General features: G+C 51.5%; 1 protein-coding gene across 3 annotated transcripts in view; it reads right to left on the minus strand.

The window, feature by feature from the left end:
* ANO2 (anoctamin 2) overlaps positions 1-22,781 on the minus strand; it is a 334,282-nt gene that overhangs the window by 63,552 nt on the left and 247,949 nt on the right. For all 3 annotated transcript variants that reach the window (XM_033404279.2, XM_033404277.1, XM_033404276.1), the window contains one exon: positions 15,950-16,145. In XM_033404279.2, the coding sequence (XP_033260170.1) occupies positions 15,950-16,145 (196 nt within the window). The remainder of the gene's footprint in view (positions 1-15,949; positions 16,146-22,781) is intronic.

Below are 22,781 nucleotides of genomic sequence, written 5' to 3' on the forward strand. Positions count from 1 at the left end.
CTGTGGCCCTGGGAGGGGACTTGAGAATGAGGAAGCTTAGTGACTACCATCACTATTGTGATCCTGGCCTTGATTTTCCCCTAAGGCTGAAAGAAGGGAAAGTGAAGAGTTACCCATCCTGGTTCCCATGAGAAATGCGGTGTCAGTCCTGGAGAGCCAGCAACACTGAAAACTTCTTCATTCTCCAATCTCCCCTCCATCCTAAAACCCACTTGAGTTCACTGATGTTGGCAAACAGTCCTAGAGGCCCTGGCAGGCCATGCTGAACCCACAGAGCTCCCAGCCCCTCTCAGCTGTGTGTTGAGGGGTGGGATGATTTGCTTGTTCTGTTTTGCTACAGAGATGGTTGTAGGAGCAGATTTTAGCATCAGACATATTTGAGTTCAAATGCTAGATGTAATTAGAGAAGTGAAGTCATATAAAAAGGATAATGATACCTCCTTCACAGGGTTGCCCTGAAGACACAATGGGAATGCTCATAGAGCACTCGGCCAGGTGCTTGGCACATAGCGGACCTCAGTAAATGATGTTGTCATCACAGTCATCACCATCACAATCATCATCACCACCATCATCATCACCATCACCATCACCATCACCATCACCATCATCACCATCATCACCACCATCATCATCACCATCACCACCACCATCATCATCACCATTATCATCACCACCATCATCATTACCATCATCACCATCACCACCATCAACATCACCACCATCATCACCACCATCATCACCATCACCATCATCACCATCACCACCATCACCACCATCATCATCACCATCATCATCATCACCACCATCATCACCACCATCATCATCACCACCATCATCATCACCATCACCATCATCACCATCACCACCATCATCATCACCATCATCACCATCATCATCATCATCACCATCATCATCATCACCATCATGCAGGTCCAGCAGCTCTGCTTTCCACAGCACAGTTGGGCCATCACAGGCTGGATGTCTGTGCACATGACTAGCCCCCTGAGGTTCCAGGCATCATTTCCATGTGATTACTGATCACTTTCTACCAATCGACGGAGAACATGGCTGGTAGGTGATCCTCCTGGCAAGAGGATTCTGCTGGCAGAGATCACCCATAGGTGATCCTCTGTCCCCACCCCACAGAAACACAGCCCAAGCTTTCTGAGGTCCTCCAGACAATTCTGACAATAGCATTGCCTGCTAGGGAGTCTGGAGACATCGTCATTAATTCTACAGGAGATGAGGTTGGAAAAGTCTACCATGATATCCCTCAGCCAACAGATGGCTTTGTGGTTTTCTCCTTCCTGCCACACATGGACAGACACATGTGCAACCCCATGGATAAAAGTGCTGGGCAATCGCACTGCCGAGCCCAGCAAGCATCTGGATAATGCGTTGTACTCACCATTTATGGTTAACACTCCCACTTCTGCCAGCTCTTCTTTAATTTCCATATGTTAGCAAAGTCCCTTCAAACTTTAACCTAGAAGGCCTTCCCCTCCCTGCTACAAATCCTGCCCTACAAAGAGGCAGGACCACCCTGTTGATTTATACTCATCCTGCCCTCCCCGAGCTCCAGATGCACATCCACTTCTTCAACCTGACTCTTTCCGCTCTGACTAAAGGAAATGATTCTGAGGCGCAGGTGGAAGTGCCTGCCATCGAAGGCACTTCGATGCCTTCGATGCCTAAGGTCACTTTCGGTTTTAAGATCTCATAACTCTGAACCCCGAAGTGGCTATTAACCTCATCGCCTTCCCCACCCCCATCCCACCCGCCCCCACAATGTACGGTTTGGATGGCTTTTTCACAATGAGTGAGGTCAGAGAGATACATCTTCTGGGGGGAACACAGCTGGTGTCAGATGTATAGTACTCTACTGTGCACGTTTATTGAGTTAATGAATGACATGACGTGACATGAAAAAAACATTATTTGGAAGAAGTAAATACTGAAGTATTTGTCATTTACTAAAAATTCCCTGTCACATGACAAGGAGGGCAAAGCCTAAGGAGGGACCTTTGTCTGTTGGGCAGGATAACGGTATGAAGATATGAGAGGAGCAGCCAGAGAGAGTTAGATTCCCTAGTTAAGAGAAGAGACAGGGGTGCTAGAGGTAGATGCAGGGCCCAAAAAAGGCGAGAGCCAGGGCTCTGGGAGGGGGAAGGGTGGAGAGGGGGATGGGGGGGGCTGCTGCGTGACAAGTGGGGGGTGCCTGGTTGAAATGTCCATTAATTTCTGCTGTGTAATTTGTAGTGTGACCCCCTCATTTGCCTCTCCATAGACTCTCCAGGAAAGACTCACTACAACTGCATTCCTTACCGGTGTCAAAGAATCCTGGATGGGTTCTTAGGGGAGGGATGTGCCAAAGGGCTGAGTCCGACTTCAAGATGAGCACAGGGGCGTGAACAGAGGCTCCCCGCCATACCCTGTTGTAGCTGGGTTACAAAGCAGAGAGACTGGGGACAGAGAGGCAGAGAGAAAGGAGGAAGGGGAGGAGGAGAAGGGGAAGAAGGAGGGAGGGAGGAAGGGAGGGAGGGTAGATGAAGAAAGTCACCGCCTATCAGTAAACAAAGGACGGAGCAGCCATCGAGTCATCAGCCAGTGCAGCCACCCTGGATTGTGCACCCTGAACGGAATCCGGAACGGAGCAAAGCAGGACACTGACCCTAGGTAGTTAAGGTGCATATCAAAGAGGTGATTTCAATGAGCCCGGACTCTTGCATCTTCTCAAACTTAGAAAATCGCTAAATTCATTAACTTGTCTGTTTTTCTTTAACTAACAGTAATCTTTCGATGGTCCAACTACCTGGTTTTTGTTGCAGAAACTCCTGGGTATCCTGGCTCCCCCCTCACCTCTTCCGAGCAGTCCCTCAGAGCTACCTGAGAGTCTGCCTCCCGGGCTTAAGTAATCAGAAAGTCCACTGAATAAAACATAATGCTCAACTTTTAGGTTGTGAATTGTTTTCAGTGGACGGAAGGAAGGAAGGAAGGAAGGAAGGAAGGAAGGAAGGAGGGTGGGAGGGATCCCTTTCAACAGGAGTTTGAACCTCTGCCCAACCAATTCAACAATAACTTAATAATATCTTGTGTCTCAATTTTAAATATTTTGGGGGCAAGAAAATGAAAACTGAGGTCACCTCAGTTTTCAGGTAATCAGGTCTGAAGATCTAAAAATTTGGAAAACTCACCTTGTAAATGTGGCTAGAAGGGGATTAAGGATGAGGTACAGAGACGCACGTGTCTTTGATTTTCTTTTATAATTGCCTTTGAACTCTTTGTATGCAGATCGCCCAATCCCTACAGGAATTCCCTCTAAGTTCTCTGGAAAGAGAATCCAGTCCCTTCAGAGCTCTTTGCTCCAACTGGAAATGAGTGACTTCCTTCCTCCATCCTGATAAATCATGGGTCTGATTATTACTTATTAGGTTTATTTCTAAAAACAGCCTGTGCCTATGCTTTTAAGGCCATGAGCCACCATAAATAATGGGCATTTCCAATAAACAATCCAAATCCCCTTGATAGGCCACTAAATCAGTCGAGGGTCCCACAACAGAGAAGCTCTGCGGCCATGCTGGGTGCTTTGCTGAGAGCTCTGGGGAAGTTGGGGGGGAGGGTCCCAGGGAACGAGGCCCTGGGGAGGGAGACAACGGGGGCCCTGGAGCTCCCTGCGAATTTGGGTCTCTTTTTTTTTTTGATAGAAGTATAATTAGCTGATTTACATACAATATTATACCATCTTAGAATAGGTCTCTTCCAACAGCCAACATGAGGAGCCTCGCCCACCTACAACAGTGAAACAGAGCAGGTTTTTCAGGGTCCTTTTGGGGTGGGATGATGTCTACAGCACAGTTAGGGCACTTCAGGACACTGGGCACCATCCCCTGATAGGACACAGAATCTGGAGTGGTCCCAAACTGAGCCCATGAGAAAATGGACCAGCCTTGTGTTTCATAAAACTCCAAATAAAGTGTCTTTAGATATCAATTGCTATGGGGATGGAGAGGAGGAGAGTCAACATGGAGACAGTGTGAGAAGGGAGAATGCAACCCCCTCTCCAGCATTCCCAGGCTCCTGAAATCTCACCTCCCCCAGGAAGCCACCCCAGGTTGACTGGAGGCCATCTGAGAGTTTCACCTGCTCACCACCAGCTGGAGCAGATTTCGGACAAAGGGCAGACTCCAGGACCAGGAGAGACCATCAGAGAATTCCTGTGTGGTGCCCTTACCCAACCCCCTCTCTTTTAAGTGTTAAACCTCTGACGCATTGTGTCATGAAAAAATATGAGTATAAATGACCCAGCTGTAAACTGCCTTGGAAAATAATTAGTATGAAAGCCCAAGCGAGTCTCAGGGGGCCAGCTCAGAATTCCAAGTCCCCAGAGCACCATCCTCGTCATATGGAAACAGCACGGCGGGCAAGAGGATGTCGGCTGCGGAATCGGAATTTTGGAAGAGCAGCTCATCCTAATGGGTGTCCCTGACCATCCAGCATATACAGAATGATGGCGACAAGACAAAAAGGCAATGTCCAGGTGTGAACTTCAACCAGTTCCAGCCCTGCACGGCTCTGGGAAGGACGGAAGCTACGTCAGAAAGCAAAGGCGCCACAGCGCTCCCTGCCGCTCCCCCAGGACAGATCCAGCTTTTACAAACAGCAGTGTTTCCTGACAGCCCAATCCTCTGGCCTTCCCCCTGTTTGTGTGTGTGGGCAGGTGTGTGGGTTTGGGGGTGGAGGTGATCCCGGCCTCCTGTGTGACGTTGTTGCCTTGTTTATGCCATGGGGAGGGAGTCAGCCTGGCAGAAGCCAGCGAGCTGGATAACCAGGCAGCCAGTGCATTGTCCCAGGGCACTGAGCGCCCCAGAGCTGCAGATTACGGGTGGGTGCTCCTGAGATACCCCTGGAGCCCTAGAGAGTCTCTAAGCACAAGGGGCCCCACCCTTAGAGTCAGGAAGATGACGGCTGCCCCCAGACAAAGGGACGGGAGGCCTACTGTGCTCTAGCAGCCCAGCCCCAGGTGACAGTACATTTTAAGGAAAGGGGACACAAAAGGGAGCAAGCACCTGCAGAGAGGGAGGGAGACAGACAGAGAGCAGCGCTCTGTTACAGGGCACCCCTGAGAACTCCAGCACGCTGTGTAACACTTGACACGGGGTCCCCGTTCACCTGTTCCATCCGCTCTATGGGACGCTCTCCTCGTGGCAATGAGGGAGCAGGGAGAGAACAGGTCGGTGTGCCCGGGTTGCAACCGCAGACACAACACCGGTGGGGTCATCTGGCAAACACACTCACTGGTCTAGAAACCGAGCCCCCAGCGAGCAGAGGTGGAGTAATCCCATCTCAGTCCATCCCCTGGTGTCTTCCCAGGGGAAGATCACCCAAAGGGAATGTTTTTACCTTTTCCATCGTTATCTTTTTTTATTCAACAAATGTCCACCTAGTGACCATTGTGTGCCAGACACTGGGCGCTGGGAATACAGCCGTGCGCTGGATCAATGAGCTCCCTGCCATGTGGTGCGGACGGTCCAGAAGAGGGAGGGGGGCGTGTCGGAGAGCAGTGAGTACTGATGGAATCCACAGGGAGATGAGAAGGGGGAGGAAAAGGCGACAGGAAGACTGTTTTAGTCGGAGTGGCCAGGAGAGGTCTCTGAATGAGGAGCTGGGGGCAGGGGTGGAACAGACAGTCCCAGGGGCCGGGGCATTCGGAGTGACGAGAAAGTATGAGGAAGAGGAATGGAGAGGAAGGGGTTCTGTAGGCACTGGAAGGACCTGAGATTCACGGGACACACAGTGGGAAGTCTCCTTACGGGTGAGGCAGAGAGATGCTGAGAAGGACCCCAGGAAAGGAAGCGTGTGTGTGCGGGCATGGAGTGGGGGACAGAAGCGGAAGCAGAGAGAGAAACCAGGACTATGTGGCTGTCCAGGTGGGACACGACCAGTATTGGGAGGGAGGTCGTGAGAACTGATCAGAGCTGGGAAACGTCTGAAGGAGGAATAGACAATACTTACCAGACGGGAGTTTAGGGGTGAAAAAAAGAGCGATCCAGGAGGATGCTTGGGTTCTGGTAAGAGCGTGTGAGTGCTACTTCCTGAGATGGGAAGAATGATGAAAGTGACAGGTCTGGAGGGGAAATTGAGAGTTCAAAGTTAGACTCACTGAGCTACTGGGCCTGTGTGCTTCTGTCCTCATGCCCCACGGCGGCTGGGGCTTTGTGTGACTTGAGGACCATCCTCCAAAGCCCCTGGCCAGCTCTGAGGCATCAGGTCCTCAGGCAAGCCACAGCCTGCAGCGGGTGATTTCCCAGGTCCGCTCTGCTCTGGTCCTGCGTTCTACGGCACTACCGCGGAGCCTATGACACGGGGAGAGGAGGTTCCGGGCTGGGAGCAAGAAGACCTTTCCGTCCCACTTTCCTTTACCTTTCTGAGCCTCACCATCCTAACTCCTAAAATGGTCCCTTCCTGAAACACTTGTCGTGAAGTCCAAGCAAAAGTCTGGAAAGCACGAAGCACCGTGTAAGGTCGCACACACTTGCTGTTGGTAGGACGCTGTGGCAAGGCACTCGATTAGACTTTTCATTTGTACATTTGTTTCCACTTCTTTGGTGAGAGAAATGCCAGCAGGTTACCCGAGAATCTCTGACCGAGCCCTCTTTGAAGGCTGGGGTGGGCTGGCATCACTTGGGGTGATGAAGGCCCCCCTAGTCACTGAGGGTCACCTCCCGCAGGGAGAGGTGGGACGAGGTATCATCAGATCTACTGTGTTTTGAAAGTTTAAGAAGACAGGCTGTAGGCAACTAGGGTGGATTTCCAGGGAGAAGGGAGCCTGGGTCTGCGTGATGAATGACATCTTGGAGATGCGGATGCAGGTACTATGTGTCCTGATAGCTGCAGACCCTCGACGGAGCTTCCTCTGAAGGAGAGGACGGTCCTTCCTTCAAGAGACCAGTGACCTGTCTGGGACCGGTGCTGTGGAGGGACCATCTCAGCAGTGGTCCAGCCTCTCCTGTCCGATGAGACGAGGCCAGCATCCGGCAGCAATGTGGTGTAGCAATGAGACACACGAGGAGTGAAGGGCTGGCCGTACTCTAGGTATTTCCCTGTTGAAGCATGGATGTTGCCCTGACCCTCCTCTGTTAGTCAGCATCGCACCAGGAAACAGATTACCTCAGATGGTTCAGAGGAAGGGATTCTAACGAAGGCACAGTTTTGCCAGAGGTGAGGGCGAATCAGGGAAGAGATGGCCCCAATTCCGTCTCCTCTGCCCCTTAAGCTCCTTCCATTGCTTCCCACTGGCTGAGCCCAGCCACCAGTCAGCGTGGGGTACGTGGTGATAGAATCTGCTGGGCAGATCTCGGGGCACAGACCACGGTGGACGCAGGGGGAGAAGGGGCCTGGAGGGAAACGATGGCCAACAGAGCATGACCACCATGACTCCCTTGCTTCTCACGGATTCAGGCTCTGGGTTCTCAGAAAACTCAAAGAACGGGAGAGGAATGTATGGGGCTTCTTGCTAAAAGGAGAGATGGGAGCTTCAGTGATTAACTGCAAAAACGAGAGAGACGTGTTCATAGTCACAGCTCAAGTTTGGGAGGGATTCTTGCCAGTTGTATTAAACTGTTATAAAAGTAGCAGTGTCATTAATAACCGTTCCACAGACTCGGGCTATAACCGTGCTCGTGTCTTCTGCATTCTAGCAGCAGCCTCCCACCATCCCCTCTGCTTCCCAGATGACATTTACGGTTACTTTAAGCCAACATCACAGAGGGGGGCCCTCAAACAATGGCAGAATCTACCCTTCCCCTGGCCTCCCAGATGGGACGGGCAGGAGGCCACCCAGGCAGTCAGGAGCTGCTGGCAGACCAGGAAAACAACCCAGCAGACATGACTCGAAGCCAGATTTCAAAGTGCCAGTACTGTGGTCTCCCCACCCGGAAGGCACAGGTCTCAGACCAGCCCACACACATCCACACGCATCCACACGCATTCACTCACATCCACACGTATCCACACGCATTCACACGTATCCCCGCACATCCACCTGGGTCCCTGCTCCGGAAGCGCGCTCCTGTGCAGGCTTAGGCCGCAGGGAAGCCGACGCCCCTTGCCCCAGTGCTCAGAGCCAAGAAAGCAGCCCTTCACCCTGCGCTCTGAAAACACACGTCGTGCACATTTGATGGGAAATTAGATCCATCCCTGTATACCCAAAATGTTTCTCTTTAAAGAATTTGTGATGTCCCGGCGGCCTTTGGTTCTGAGTTTCCCCCTCCTTTTCATTTCTTCCCTCTCTTCTCTCCTCAGGGGTCAGATGCAGCCTGGGCAGAGGATGGCTTAGAACTGGATGAACAATTCTAGACTCAGGACTTCCTGGTGGTACTTCAATTCTTCCAGAAAAGGTGTTTTTAAAAAAATTTAATAAAACACGTGAGACCCCAAAGTCCGCGAACCTGCGGAGGTCTCCTCATGCCTGCGGGCCTGCACGGGGGGCTGGCTCCCACTGTCTCCCCGCTTGTCCCCAGAGGACGTCCCCACCCCAGCGACCTGACGTTCTCATGGGTGGGTGCGTCGCATTTTAAATCTTCTGGAGCCTCTAATGTGTTTTCTTCTGCTTTCCCAACACATTTAGAATTTCCCGAGGCCAAAGGACAGCTACGTATTACCAGGCAGTGGGGCGCTGTGGTCTCAGCGAGGACACCAAGGCCAGGGTCGTCACCACTCACAGCCAGAGGACCTTGGGCCTGTGGGAGGGTTGAGACCACCCTCACCCTTGGGGCTACTTTGAGGATTAAATATACTAATATACATAAAGTGCTTCGAACAGGCTGTGTGTGTGTGCGCGTGTGCGTGTGCGCGCATGCGTGTGTGTGCGTGCGCGCGTGTGTGTGTGCACACCACTATTAACTATGGGTCTTGGTCAAGTTTCTAAACCTCTTCAGTCCCCTCATAAATAAAGTGAAAGAAACAACCAGTTCCGGGCGCTAACGTGAAAATTAGGTGAAACGCTGTACATACAATGCCCGCCGGTGCCTGGTACACAACGGGTGTCAGTAAAGTCAGACCCTTTCCCCGTCTCTCCTTTTGTCACTTCCCTGCCCCCGCTCTGGTAGCGACACTCAGGAGCAGGGTTCAGCAATATTTAAACAACCCACAAACACAGCCTCTTCCTGAGAACTGGAGGCTTTGACTTGACACAATAATTGTGCCCCAGGTACACACAGTGAGCCCAACCCTGTAACTAGGAGAGACTCAGTGCAGAGTAAAGATGAATCATACAGCCCCACACACACGCCAGCACTTTTGCAGAGTTTGAAAGGAGAGGAGGGGGAGAAGCCGGAGTCAGAGAACGACGCTGACAAAGACAAGCCCATGGCAGCTGGATTATTCAGCTGAGAAGCCTGGTGTCAGCCCTGCCTTCCTCGCTCTGCCTGGAGCTAGAGTGCACATGGGGCCCCTTCTAGGCCAAGCCGGACCCATGCCTATGTCAGTCACCACAAGACCCAACCGTTTCAGGAACACTAGACATCATACTCCCCAAGCTTGGGCTCGGAAGCTCATTGCCTCACAGGCACAGTGCACCCTGTGCCCTGACCCAAGTAGGAAGCTGCAACGGTCTGAATGTTTGTGTTCCCCCAAATTCACATGTTGAAATCCCAACCCCCAAAGGTGATGGTATTGGGAGGTAGGGTCTTTGGGAGGTGCTTAGGTCATGAGGGTGGAGCCCTCATGAATGGGATTAGTGCCCTTATAAAAGAGACCCCCCCCGCACAGAGGTCCCTCGCCCCTTCCACCACGTGAGGACACAGCAAGGAGATAGCCATCTGCAACCCAGAAGAGGGCTTTCACCAGGCCCCGGCCATGCTGGCACCCTCATCCTGGACGTCCAGCCTCCAGAAGTCTGAGACATGAGTTTCTGTTGTTTATCAGCCACCCAGTCCATGGCATTGTGTTATAGCAGCCTGAACAGACTGAGACAGAAGCACACCTTGAGCTGGTCTGCCTGGTGACCCCTGTCGTCTTACCTCAGACCCTGGCCTACCAAGATGCCCGAGCCCCATCCTGTTTGCCTGGGTGTCTGGTGTCCTAATGTCCTGCCCAGCTCTTGCTTGCTTCCTCTTCCAGGAACTGGATCCTTTCCCTAGAACCCCCTGTGGCCCCTCCAGGAAAGAACAGCTCACTAGGGACTAAGACAGTCCTTGTCCCACCAGTTCACTGAGATCCTCACAAATGTCAGCGACTGATACTTGCTGAACCAGGCTACACACTTTGCACAGCATGCCTTGGCCGACAAGGTCCCAAAGCATCTTTGTTTCCCCAGACACCCCGACCCCAGACTTCAGCTCAGTCCCTGCGCCACCAGGACCGTGTCACCTCCAGATGATAGCGTGTCTTGCACCCAAGCCCATGACTGTTGTCATCCTGGCCACCAGGTAGACAGTTAGTGTCTTTATCTATCATTAATCACACTCAAGGAATTTAACAAATTCTGTCTTTTGTCACAAATATTTGTGGCAAGAACAGACCTCAGATAGGCCTGACACCAGGGCCTGTTGAGGGACCTCCTAGGGAATGGGTCTCCCATCACCCAGCTTTGCAGGAAACACTCAGGAACTCATTGGAATTGTTTACACCAGCTGTTTGCACCTGGTGAGCAAAGCACATGGTCACCGCCTCCTCATCCATCAGGAGATCTGGGGCAGGAAGCCAGATGGGAATTAAACCCATCTGGGGCAAAGGAAGCCCCTAAGCTTGGCAGGACCCTCAGTCTATCAGGTGGCCTTATCCACAGCTTTATGTCCCCGTGGCGGCCTGGGGGCTCTGAAACCACACTGCTGCCTGCAGGTAGGCCTGTCACACCATTCATGAAGGAGGCAACTTCGAGAGGTCCTTTAAGGGTTATTGCAGCCTGAGCCAGGCATAGGGTGATGGGAGGTGACTGTGAGTTAAGTGGTCGGAGGGGACGGAAGCAGACGCTGGGAAGAAGGTGGTTGAGAGCCTCTCAGATGCTAGTTTGGATCTGACCACCTCATTAGTGTGTGAACTCTGCCATTAAGAAAAATTCTAGCTTTGGATCTCTTTGTTGCATCTTCTAATCCCTGCCCCATCAATGGCAACTTTGCATTTCCCTGATCTGTCTTAATAGTTCCTCAGATCCTTTGGTCAGCAGGCAGGGTTGAAACCACGAATACATAAACACTCACTTCAGCCTCTCCTGTGGCTGAAGGATGCCTCGCCTACAAGCATTCCTTGAAAAAGAATCTGAACGCATGAGTGAAGAGACAGATATATTTCACCAATAACTGCACCAACAAGCGTGGGCTAAGATCTACCAGCGAGCAGGCTGGGGAGGAGAGAAAAGAAACGTAAGGCGGAGTGGCTGTTCTCCAGGGCTTTGTAGCCTGGTTGGAGCAACCGGCAGAGAACTTTCCTGCTCATCGAAGGCCCACGAGCTTCCACGCATTTCCAACCTCTTCCTGATCAGGCTGCTTCTAGCTGGCACGCTATGGGCAGAGGTGATGAACGATGCCTCTGTGACAGCCTCGACGTGACCCTCCGGTGCTCTGTCCCTAACACGGTGCCCACGTGGCCTCCATGGGTCCGGGTCCTCGGCAACTGCATGAAGCAGAGACCCTGCCCTGTCACCCCAACCACGCAGCGCGAGCGAGAACCGATAAACACCTTTGTGGTACGGCAATGAGATTCTAAGATTAAGGCCTCGTCTGGTCTAAGAGCGGGAAATCCGGGAATGATATCAGACGGTATGTGACAAACTTCCGGGGAGTGAAGCAGGTCCTTACCTGCTTGGGAAGCACCCCAAGCTTCTGGCCACGTTGCTGGTTTATAAGCCCTTGCTTTTGCCTTAGCTGTTCTGTGCCTTTGCCTCTGCCTCTGCTGTGCTGTAGTCTCTTTCTAGAGCCTTCCTTCTAGATCTCCTCCCGCCCCCACTCAGGGTTCAGCCACAATGTTACCACCTGGACAGTCCTTTCCCCGCCACCTCGTGCAAAGTACACAGCCCCAAGCCACCACCACATCGCCCTGTTTTCTCTCTCGCCCTCTGTGAAATGTTCCCATCTACTGTGCATCCTTCCCCGACTGCAGCGTCAGGACAGCTGGAGCAGGGACCATGCCTTTCCCCTTTCCCTGTGTTCCCAGAATGGGGCCTGGCACAAAGCAGACGCTCAAACAACACCGGAGGGATGAACCGAGGAGTGAACAGTCTGTGCCCGTGGAGCCCAGAAGTGGGTGGAGGAAACCCACTGAGGTTCACAAGGGAGGCCACCTCGAGAGGTCCTTTAAGGGGAGGGTCACTGAGGGTTACTGCAGCCTGAGCGAGGCACAAGGTGACTGTGAGTTAAGTGGTCGGAGGGGATGGAAGCAGACACTGGGAAGAAGGTGGTTGAGAGCCTCTCAGATGCTAGTTTGGATCTGACTTAAGGGTGCAAGGAAGCTCTCTGTGGGGCCCGACTGGGAGGGATGCATCCCCAGTGCACGCTTTGAGAAAGGCTGATTGGGTGGGGCTTCCAAGACTGAGCGCCCCAGGAAGAGGCTGAAGACAAGGGCATAGTCAGCCATTAGGCTCTGACAACAGTCTATGTGGGCGTGATGGTCAGCAGACAGGAAGGAGGCCAACGATGAAGGAAGCATCAATGAAACTTGGTCCAGCAAAGTTCGCTGTTCACCCAACACCACACAGATGGTGGGGGAGGGAGGAGGAGGCGGGGCTGGAATTCATGGCTCTCCCGACTGGACTCCCCAATTCCGTGGTCCTTCCACAATACACCACACCTTCTGAGCCCTCCGGAAACATCCAGTCTGAGACAGACAAGAGCAATGACCCAAGCAATGCCCACGTGGGGTCCAGGGTAGAGACCAATACACCAATCCAGACAGTGAGAAACGCACATCAAAACTGCACAAAAGACACTGGCATTTTAGGGGCAGGATCTGAGTTTGAACCTTAGTCAAATGAGGATGGAATACTTCCCTTGCTGACCACACATAGTTTGTGAAGGTGAAACGGGATAACCAAATTCGTTTTTAAGATAAAAATGCTTCATGAGTGAGCATCGCGACCACAAAGAACAAAATGCACTTGTTAGAATTTCACCTCCTTTCCGGCGCGCAGACGTTCGTATGGACCACGGGACATCGGCTTAACCGCCTGGAGGAGTCTGAACTTCTGGGTGAGGAAGGGGGAGCTGTTAGAAACAGTGGCTACAGCTTCATGGTGTGGAAAGGGTTTCATGGCCAAGACAAAGAGAGCCTGCCTAGCCTTGTACGTGGGAGGGACTCACTAAACACTTGTTAATGAGTTTTTGATTCTCGACACTCTATCTTGGAGCTTCACCACTGTCTGGAGCTGCGCAAGATAAGTGAATAATGTAACGCAGATGGACAGCAAGAAGACGTTGCTGCATCCTCACTGATTTCCGGTTCCTTTCTCCCCGCTTCCTGCCCACACACTCAACAGCTCCTTTACTCTGGACCCCCGCCCCCCTCCACTCTGGCATCCTGCTGGAGTCGTTTGGCAAACAGTTCCCACCAGCCCATCATGCTCTTCAAACCCCACAGCGCAGAGAACGAACTTGAGGGCATGGGGAGGGGGAGAGGAAGCTGGGACCAAGTGAGAGAGTGGCATGGACTTATACATACTATGAAATGTAAAATCGATAGCTAGTGGGAAGCAGCCGCATAGCACAGGGAGATCAGCTCGGTGCTTTGTGACCACCTAGAGGGGCGGGATAGGGAGGGTGGGAGGGAGGGAGACGCAAGAGGGAGGGGATATGGGGATATATGTATATATATGGCTGATTCACTTTGTTATAAAGCAGAAACACACACACCATTGTAAAGCAGTTATACTCCAATAAAGATGTTAAACAAACAAAAAACCCACAGCGTGTCAGGCTGGGAGCTGTTCAGGGGATGGAGGGCACTTCTTTGCACTCCTGCCTTTTCCCCCATGCGAAGGGAGTGCGATTAGTTGTAATCCCCTGCTTTGTCTTCCCACCTCACTCCCTTCTCCTCCCGGGTGAGAGAAGGGGAAGAGCTTAGCCCATTGGTGTGGAAGGTAACACGGGCATCTGCTCTGTCCTTTTGTGGGAAGCAAACGGCCTGCAGGAGGGGCTCTTCTGAGTCCCGTGCCCAACCCGCTCCAATGTCCTAAGAACTGCAGGACTGCCCTGCCCACTGCTGCCTGCCAGTCTGTCTGGATTCTGGATTAGGAAGCCTATTGGGCTCTCCTGCTAAGTTGCTTCCTCCAATGCAGCCTTTTCCAGCTTTAAAGGTGAAATCTCAGCTTTGGTCTCCATCTGCCTTTGCCTTACTTCTCAGCTGGTTCAGTAACCAGGCCAGTAAGACGGTACTCTTTACTGGATACCCCTTTGAACTTAAGCAAATACTTTTCCACTGTCTGTGAAAATAAACAGTGTCCTCAGCCTGACGTTCAAGGTCCTCCACAAAACCTCTGGGCTCAGCCAACTCCCCGGGCCCAGTTCCCCACCATGCTGTGCCCTGGTCAAGCCAGGACCCTCGAGCACCACCGCGTGGGCTCCCCGGGCATCCTGGACACGCTTCGTGTTCTCTTCCACCTTCTGAGCTCTGCTCCTTTGGCTCCTGGATTTCAGACCCCCCGATTTTACCCATCGTACCAGCCCAGCCCACACTCCACCTCTCCCTGCGCCTTTCCTGACCCTGATGGGTCAGATCCCAGCCTTCAGTGACGGATTTCTCATTCTGTTTCCTCTGCCGGGAGCCCTCCTCTCCTCCTGCCCAGCCCCTCCTCCCCACGCACATGGCTGACATCCATGCCCGTTTATTTCCGAGCTCTCCCACTGGATGCCCTCACCCGGAGCCTCTCCTGAGGCCCCAGGGGTGTGGGCTGCTCGTCCTAAGTGCTTCCATGGAATCCTGTATCCCAGCAAACACATTGAAGTGGAATTCTCTGCTCACTTTTCTTAAGAAACGTATGAAGGAACACAGATAACACTTCTATATAAACATGCACATGCCCAAAGATGGCGGAACGGCCAGATGGTAAATCGCTTACATCCACATAGAAACCAAAGTCAGGGCCCACCGTGAGTAGCAGCCACGCCAGGGAAGGCACTGAAAGAGTCACTGGCATTAGTGGAACCTTTCCTGACTCTCTGAGCCTCCAGGAAAGGCTCTCTTGAAGAGGGGTTACCCTGTCGAGTGTCCGCTTCCAACTGGTGAGTACAGTAAAGACATCACATCATTAATTCAACTCCCCGGGGGTGAGTGAGAGGCTGGGCTGCTGGTCCCTGGATTCAGCGAGGGAAAGAGATGCCTCCAGGCCACCCAGGACAAAGGCAGGGAGCAAACGGTCTCGCCCTCCACCCCGACGTCTAAGAAGCACAAGTGCCAGAAAGTGGTGCTCAAGCAACGGCAGCCTGTGGCTCAAATGACACGTCTGAATATTGAGGCCACGACATTTTTCTCACTGGCTGGAAGCTTGGGAAGCCTGATACACCTCTCTGAAGCCTGCTCAGGGCCTGGGGAATGCGTGGATTTGCTGGGGCCTCTGACAACGTGGGGATAGATAAGACCCTCTTGGGCTCAAGTGTCAAGAGGCTTTCCCAACTTTATCAACACTGCTGGGAAAACGAGGAGAACTGAAACTCTGCCTTTTTTAGCAGGAAGTGTTGAACACCTCTTGCTTCTAGGCTGAGCTAAAAAGAACTGACCCCATGATTAATCTTGGGGGATAACAAGGCCATCAACCTGGGCTATTGATCGAGAATGTTCCAGGAAGGATTCCTGCCAGGGCGGAGGCCCTACAAGGACACACCCTGCACCTCCTCATTTCTCCAAGTGCACTGGACTTCCTTTTTCTTATGTTGGGTCATTGGCACCAAAAACCCTGCACACACTGAACTGACCACCTCAAGGGGGCCCGGGGCAAACATGCAACGTGGTGACACGGTACCGATTTTGGTGAGCCACTTGGCCACGGCACCGTAAATCTCATCCAGGATGAGGATGACCACGAGGTTGATGATGACCGCCGTGGCTGTCACAGTCACCCGGACGTTGGAGCGTGTGGCCTTGTTGAGCGACAGAGCAGCAGCAGTTGTGATGCGATAGACGATGACCCCGAAGACAATGGAGAACGTCAGGGCAATCTGTTCGGGAAAACAGGGAGAGTAGTCACACGTCAGCGGACAGCAGTTACTGCCCACCTATTACCTGAGTCTGCTACGTCGGGTGCTATTAGTCTGGAGTCCACTGGTGGGCAACGAGGCACTGCCAACCTCGGAACTCATGCAAATTCCCGGTACGGGGGCATTTTCCAGGGGAGAATGTCTTTCATGTTTATCAGATTCCAAATGGCCTATAACACACACCCACAAACTAAGGTTACCACTGGGGGTGGGGAATACAGAGGTAGGGAAAATAAAGGGTTATTATGGGATTCTATGAAATCACGTACGCTAACACATATATATAGAATTTAAGAAAAAAAAATATCATGAAGAACCTAGGGGTAAGACAGGAATAAAGACACAGACCTACTAGAGAATGGACTTGAGGATACGGGGAGGGGGAAGGGTAAGCTGTGACAAAGTGACAGAGTGGCATGGACATATATACACTACCAAACGTAAAATAGATAGCTAGTGGGAAGCAGCCGCACAGCACAGGGAGATCAGCTCGGTGCTTTGTGACTGCCTGGAGGGGTGGGATAGGGAGGGTGGGAGGGAGGGAGATGCAAGTGGGAAGAGATATGGGAACATATGTATAACTGATTCACTTTGTTATAAAGCAGAAACTAACACACCATTGTAAAGCAATTATACTCTAATAAAGATGTAAAAAAAAAAAGTGTGAAACTTCTGAAAATTGTAAAGCACCACATAATTTAAAGAGTCTTTCATTCAATTACAAAAAATTGGAAAACCTGTTTAGAAGTCTTATAAAAACTAATATCTAAAAAAGTAAAAAAAAAAAAGAGAGAGAAACTACGACTGAAACGCTGGTAGTGTGTGCGACACAATGTGGTGTGATTTCTTTCATTAGGGAGCTTTCAGTCTACTATGGGGATAAGTTCAACCAGAGTAAATAGTAAATAATGCAGTCGTGTCAAATGAAGAGTGTAGTTGTGAACAGGACTGAGAGTACAGAGGGGCTCAGGGAAGAGTTTGTGGAGCTAGTGGATTTCAGCTGGGCCTTCGATGAAAGGCAATAGGGAGCCCTCGAAGATGTTTGAGCTGGGAAGGGTTAGGGTCAGAGCTTGGTGGGGTGGGTGCAGGAAGGCTGCCCAAAGGAGAAAAAAGGGAAAGAAAGCCCAAGCAAGACTTTTAGACTCTCAGTCCTCAGGGTGAATAAAGCACCGCTCTGAGGTTTCTCTACCAGGGGAGCACTCAGGTTTCTCACCGGCACAGCGATCTCTGGCACTATCCTTACAAGGCAAGTTTACCAGCCCCTTGACCTCGAGGGCCAGCCCCATTTCCTTTTTCCAGAGCCTAAGAATAATAAGGTGCTCTCCTAGAGACCAGCTCCCTTTCCCCTCCCAACCACAGTGGAGGAAGGGCCATTTCCACGGAGCACAAGGATTTGAGGAGAAGACAGTGCCCGGCAGAGGGCTGAGGGCGAAGGGCAAGGTGTGCGACCTGCTCAGAGCAAAAAGTTCTAACGCGTTTCTGTCCAGCGGAGTCTTCTTTCTTAGCATTCTTTCTGCAGGAAAGGAAAGATTCAGGTCACATTTCTTCTGGGGGTGGGGAAGGGGGGTGGGTGCTGGCTGTGGAGGACTAAACGGAAAACATGGGGAGAGAATGGGGCAGGTGAAAGGTTCCTCTGAAAAAACACACTGTTCTGGACGACAGGTGTCCCCTCCCTAGAAAAAAGGGAAGGGAAGGGGAGGCGTGGGGAGGGGACTCTGGCTAGGCAGTGCTTTGCAATCAGTGTGAATGACACTCCAGTAGGCTGTGATGGGAAATGGGTTGCAGACGTGTCCCTCTATGGAAGTCTTTGGACCTCTTGGGGTGCTGGTGGCAGCCTCAGCAGTGTGTCCCCATGTGCTTCACAAACATTAGTGCTTGCCTTGTGGCCACAGTGAGAAAAAGAAGCCCTAGGTAAGAAAGGCAGGATGGCAGCAGCCTCCAGGTAGAGGGGGTGTGTGTGTGTGTGTGTGTGTGCGCGCGCGCGTGCGTGTGCGCGCGCGCGTGTGCGTCAGTCAGGGCAGACGAGAGGTTAGATGGGAAAAACACTCCGTGGGGAGGCCCCTCCTTTGATGGGGGTGCAGGTGGGCGCAGCAGAACCCCAGCCTCCAGGACCGGGGAGGGATGACTACCATGGACGTGGGGAAATCTGGACATGACACCACCGCCCTCCAACAATGTAGACATTGCACTTCCCTGTCCTCTGGGATTGTCACTGCCGGACAGTATGGGCCTGGAAAATGTGGTGTGAGATTCTTTTCCCCCCAAATCGCTTTTGCAGTGAAGGTCAGTGATGGAAGTATTGATGCGGGGCGTGCCAGGGCATCGAAGAGCGACTGTGTGTGTGTCTATTTGCGGTTGGGTGTTGGGGGATGACTGGGGAAAACAACGATGCCAGAAACATCCCTTGTCTTGGGGTTCAGGGTGTGGGGAGAAGATCAGCTTCTATCCTCCTTCTCTGAGAGGGCAAGCTGGGGTAAGAACACGCCTCCCCGCCACTCAGAGTGTGATTTGGACCTGCTGCCTCAGCTGGGAGCTGGAGAAACAGGCCGAATGGCAAGCAGTCTAGACGTACTGACTCAGAATCTGCAATTTAACAAGATTCCTATTCTTCTAGAGGCACTGCTCCACTCACTCAGGGAAGCCCTTTCCCCATCCCCACCCGCCCCCTGGCTCCACCTCCATGCCCCTCCCCAGCCCTCAGATGCTGGGCTCTGCCATCCTAACTTCTCTGATCTTGATTTTCCATCCCATTATAGAAATCCACTTCTGAACCGCTCCTTTGGTGTTTCCCACAAGCACCTCAAGGTTCACAGTTTTCAAGCCAGAAGAGCTTGGAGAGCGCCGACCCAGTCCCAGGACCATTTTGCAGATGTGGAAACAGGCGTGGAAAGTGAAGCGATTTGCTCAAGGTCACAAGGCACAGACTACAACCCTAGCCTCCTAGATCACTGTAGGAATTAAAGGGTTTTAGCATTTAGGGGTCATCCACGTCCAGCCTTTGATCTCATGTACAAGGAAACTGAGGCCCAAGAAGCAGCAATGGGATGGGTCCAAGGTCCGGGTGGTACATGGCAAAGCCAAGATACTCGTGGTCATAACATCATCATCAACAACAGCTAATCCACGTGTGCTCTCTTGATGTCATGATTCGAGCCATACCCGCACTAGCATGAATCCCTACAACAATCACGTGAGATATGCCTTTTGCAGATGCAGTTCAGTGCCATCCGGGATTTGAACCCTGCTCTATGGTCACAAGGTCGACAATCCCATCCTGACGTTAGAACCCAGGTCTTTTGGCACCAAGCCCAGTACTACTTTCATCACTTTGGCTGTATTATTGATTTTGTTTATTAAATTCAACAAATATTTTCTGACCACTTACTGCGGTGCAATAAGTGTGTTTCATGTATGTGATCAGGTCCCCCAACTAAGCCAACAGGGGGGACTGGTCTTCTGCTATACTCTGTGCCTCACGCCAGTGCAGAGAGGTGCCTTCTGTGTGGAACCTGTTTGGTAAAGACTTGCCGACCCTCAGCTCTGGGCAATCTCACCCCCCTGCACTTGGTCACCTGCACCATGGCCTCTGTGGTTCTTGGTGGGTTCTTTTTTTATATACAATTGTTAAAAGTTACTTTCCATTTACAGTTATTACAAAACATTGGCTATATTCCCTGGGTCGTACAATACATTCTTGTGGCACTCGCTGTTCAAATCCCATAGCTTTACTTGGGGACACAGCCAAATTGCAGTGGAAGTCAGGCTACAGAGTCCAGAGCCCTAATTTCACACTGTGAGAGCTGGTCTGGTCCCTACACTCCAGGACTTGCATTCTGAGAAAACCTTGCACACAGACGGCAAGGGTGAGCCTAGTAGCAGCTGGACAGAGTGACGGGCCTCAGTTCAGGAGCTTCTAGAATGTTCTGGGCACAGAGCAGGCGGATTAGTCAGAGAAAACGTCACAGAAGAAGCTGTGGGACCATTTCCTATGGGAAGGCTTGGAGGAGAGAATAAGCAGGAGCAAGTAGAAGGCACAGGGCAGAGCAACCCCTGCTGCACCAGCGGGAGAGCGGCCCGGTTGACGGCACAGCCCATAGTAGTAAATCAATTTGAAAAAACACAGGCACCAACAACGCTATCATTGACATACCAAGCTGTCTCTGGCACCTGCTTAATTAATTTATTTTCTCATGCAGTCATTCATGAAACACGTCTTGAGCCCCTACTGTGCGCCAGTTACTGTTCTGGGTATCAGGGATACAGTAGCGAACAAAACAGACAGAAATTTCTGCCCTCGTGACCTCCTAGTGGGGAAAGACAGACAAACTCATAGGCAGAGATAGTATGTCAGATGCGATCAATACTCTAGAAACAAATAAAGCAAAACGGGAGCATCAAGGTAGGTTGCAACTTAAAACAGGGTGGGGTCAGGAAAGGCATAGGTGAGAAGGTGACATGTCAGCAAGGACCTAAAGGAGGAAATCGGAGAGCCGGGGGTTCAGGCAGGGGGTGGCTGAAGCAGTGAGCGAAGGGGGAGAGTGGGAGTGGAAGATGGGTGTTGGAGGGGAGGCACTGTAGTATAAGGATGTTGGCTTCTACACTTCATGAGATGGGAAGCCTTTAGAGAGTTTTGAGCAGAGGAGTAACGTGACTTATTTGAAAAAGATCAACAGGCTGATGATCTGTCGGGGGACAGCGTAACCGACAGGCAGACGAGTTAGGAGATCACTGTGATAGTCCAGGTGATGGAGGAGGGTTTCTGATGGCTGGTTCCCGAGATACAAACAGAAGTCAATGACTGTCTTGGGCGTGGGAGTAAAGCTCAGGCACCCAGCTCTAGAGGCAGGACATTGCCTCTGGTAATCCCCTCCCACATAAAAAGGAAACAAAAAGAGGGTTAATTCAAAAAGGAAAGAAACTTTAGCTCAACACACTGGGTTGGAGAAGAAAGAGAAAATGCATCTTTGTCCACCCTGGCCTCTCCCACGGGTGAGGAAGAGGAACACTGCACTGGGCTCTTCTTTGCTCTTGTCACCCCATGAAAAATACCCCCAACTGACGACAGACTGGCATCGCTAAAACCCTCCTCATGGTCGTGGTCCTGGCATCTTCTGCCAAGGTTTCATCACAGGGGGTGAAGGAGGAAATGATACCGGATACTCAAGTTCCTTGCCATAGATGCCTTTGACTAATTCCATAACAAAAAACACTCTTTTATAAACACCATCCTGACTCCTTTATCTCAGATTCCACACCTTGTTCTAGGGAAATGCCAAGCCCCTTTCTCGAGAAGACTGGGTTTTTTAAAAAGTGAAAAAAAAAAAAAAAAAAGGGGAAAAGTTAGTGTAAAATAAGGATTTTTAAAATATCAAATTGGTAGGGGACTATATCATTTACTGCCCAACCTGGAATACTTCTGAAAGTAGAAAGGAACGCTAGTCATGATGACCTCAGTCAACAAGCCTAGGCCGGGTCTAGTCCAGAGCACCTGCCTGCACGAGGTGATCTTCCTACCACTGTACTCCCATTCCCAGCACCTGCCGGCTACATATAGCTGGGGGACCCCAGGGAGAGTGAGACGCCTCAATGAGTTCTTGATTCTGATACACAATCTTGGTATCAAGATTTGGAGTTAGGCGGGGTTGTGAAACGGAAGACAAGAGATAATCATTTATTATCTCTGAACGACACAAAAAAATTTTCCCACCCCCGAGTCTAGCTTTAGAAGGTCTCCATGGAATTTTTTAAAATATCGATTTATTTTTTTGGTCACGTCATGTGGCATGGGGGAATCTTAGTTCCCCTACCAGGGACCGAACCCATACCCCCTGTAGTGGAAGCATGGAGTCTTATACACTGGACTGCCAGGGAAGCCCCACCCATGGAATTTTTTAAAAATTAGAACATTGGGCTTCCCTGGTGGCGCAGTGGTTGAGAGTCCGCCTGCAGATGCAGGGGACACGGGTTTGTTCCCTGGTCCAGGAAGATCCCACATGCCGCAGAGCGGCCGGGCCCGTGAGTCACGGCCGCTGAGCCTGTGCGTCCAGAGCCTGTGCTCCGCAACGGGAGAGGCCACAGCAGTGAGAGGCCCGCGTACCGCAAAAAAAAAAAAAAAAAGAACATTGAGGGGATACCCCTCCACTGACCTGATTTTCAGTGTTTGTCAATAGTGATGTCTACTTGTTGTAGACAGTGACCATGATGATGCTACAAGGTCTCCTCTCAGGCAGTAGGTAAGCTTCTATTTTCAATCCTCTCCCTCCCAGACCTATCAGCGGCATCTGACACAAGTGATGGCCCTCCCCTTGCAATACCTTCTTGGCTTCGGGGACCCTCCCCTCTCCCCTGGCTCTTCCTCTTCAACCTTCTCTTTTGGCTCTTCCTCGTGCTCCCAAATTTTCACATTACAGCACCTTGGGACTCAGTCCTTGGACCTTTTCTCTATCTCTCCTCACTCCCCTGGGGATCTCATACAACCTCACGGCTTTAAGTACCATCTCTACCATCTGATTAGGGCTCCAGCCTGGGCATCTCCTCTGAACTCCAGATTTATATCCACCGCGCAGGCAACTCTGGGATCCCTAGGGATAACTCTAG

The sequence above is a fragment of the Orcinus orca genome, chromosome 11 (assembly GCF_937001465.1).
Source record: "Orcinus orca chromosome 11, mOrcOrc1.1, whole genome shotgun sequence".
NCBI classification, from domain to species: Eukaryota; Metazoa; Chordata; class Mammalia; order Artiodactyla; family Delphinidae; genus Orcinus; species Orcinus orca.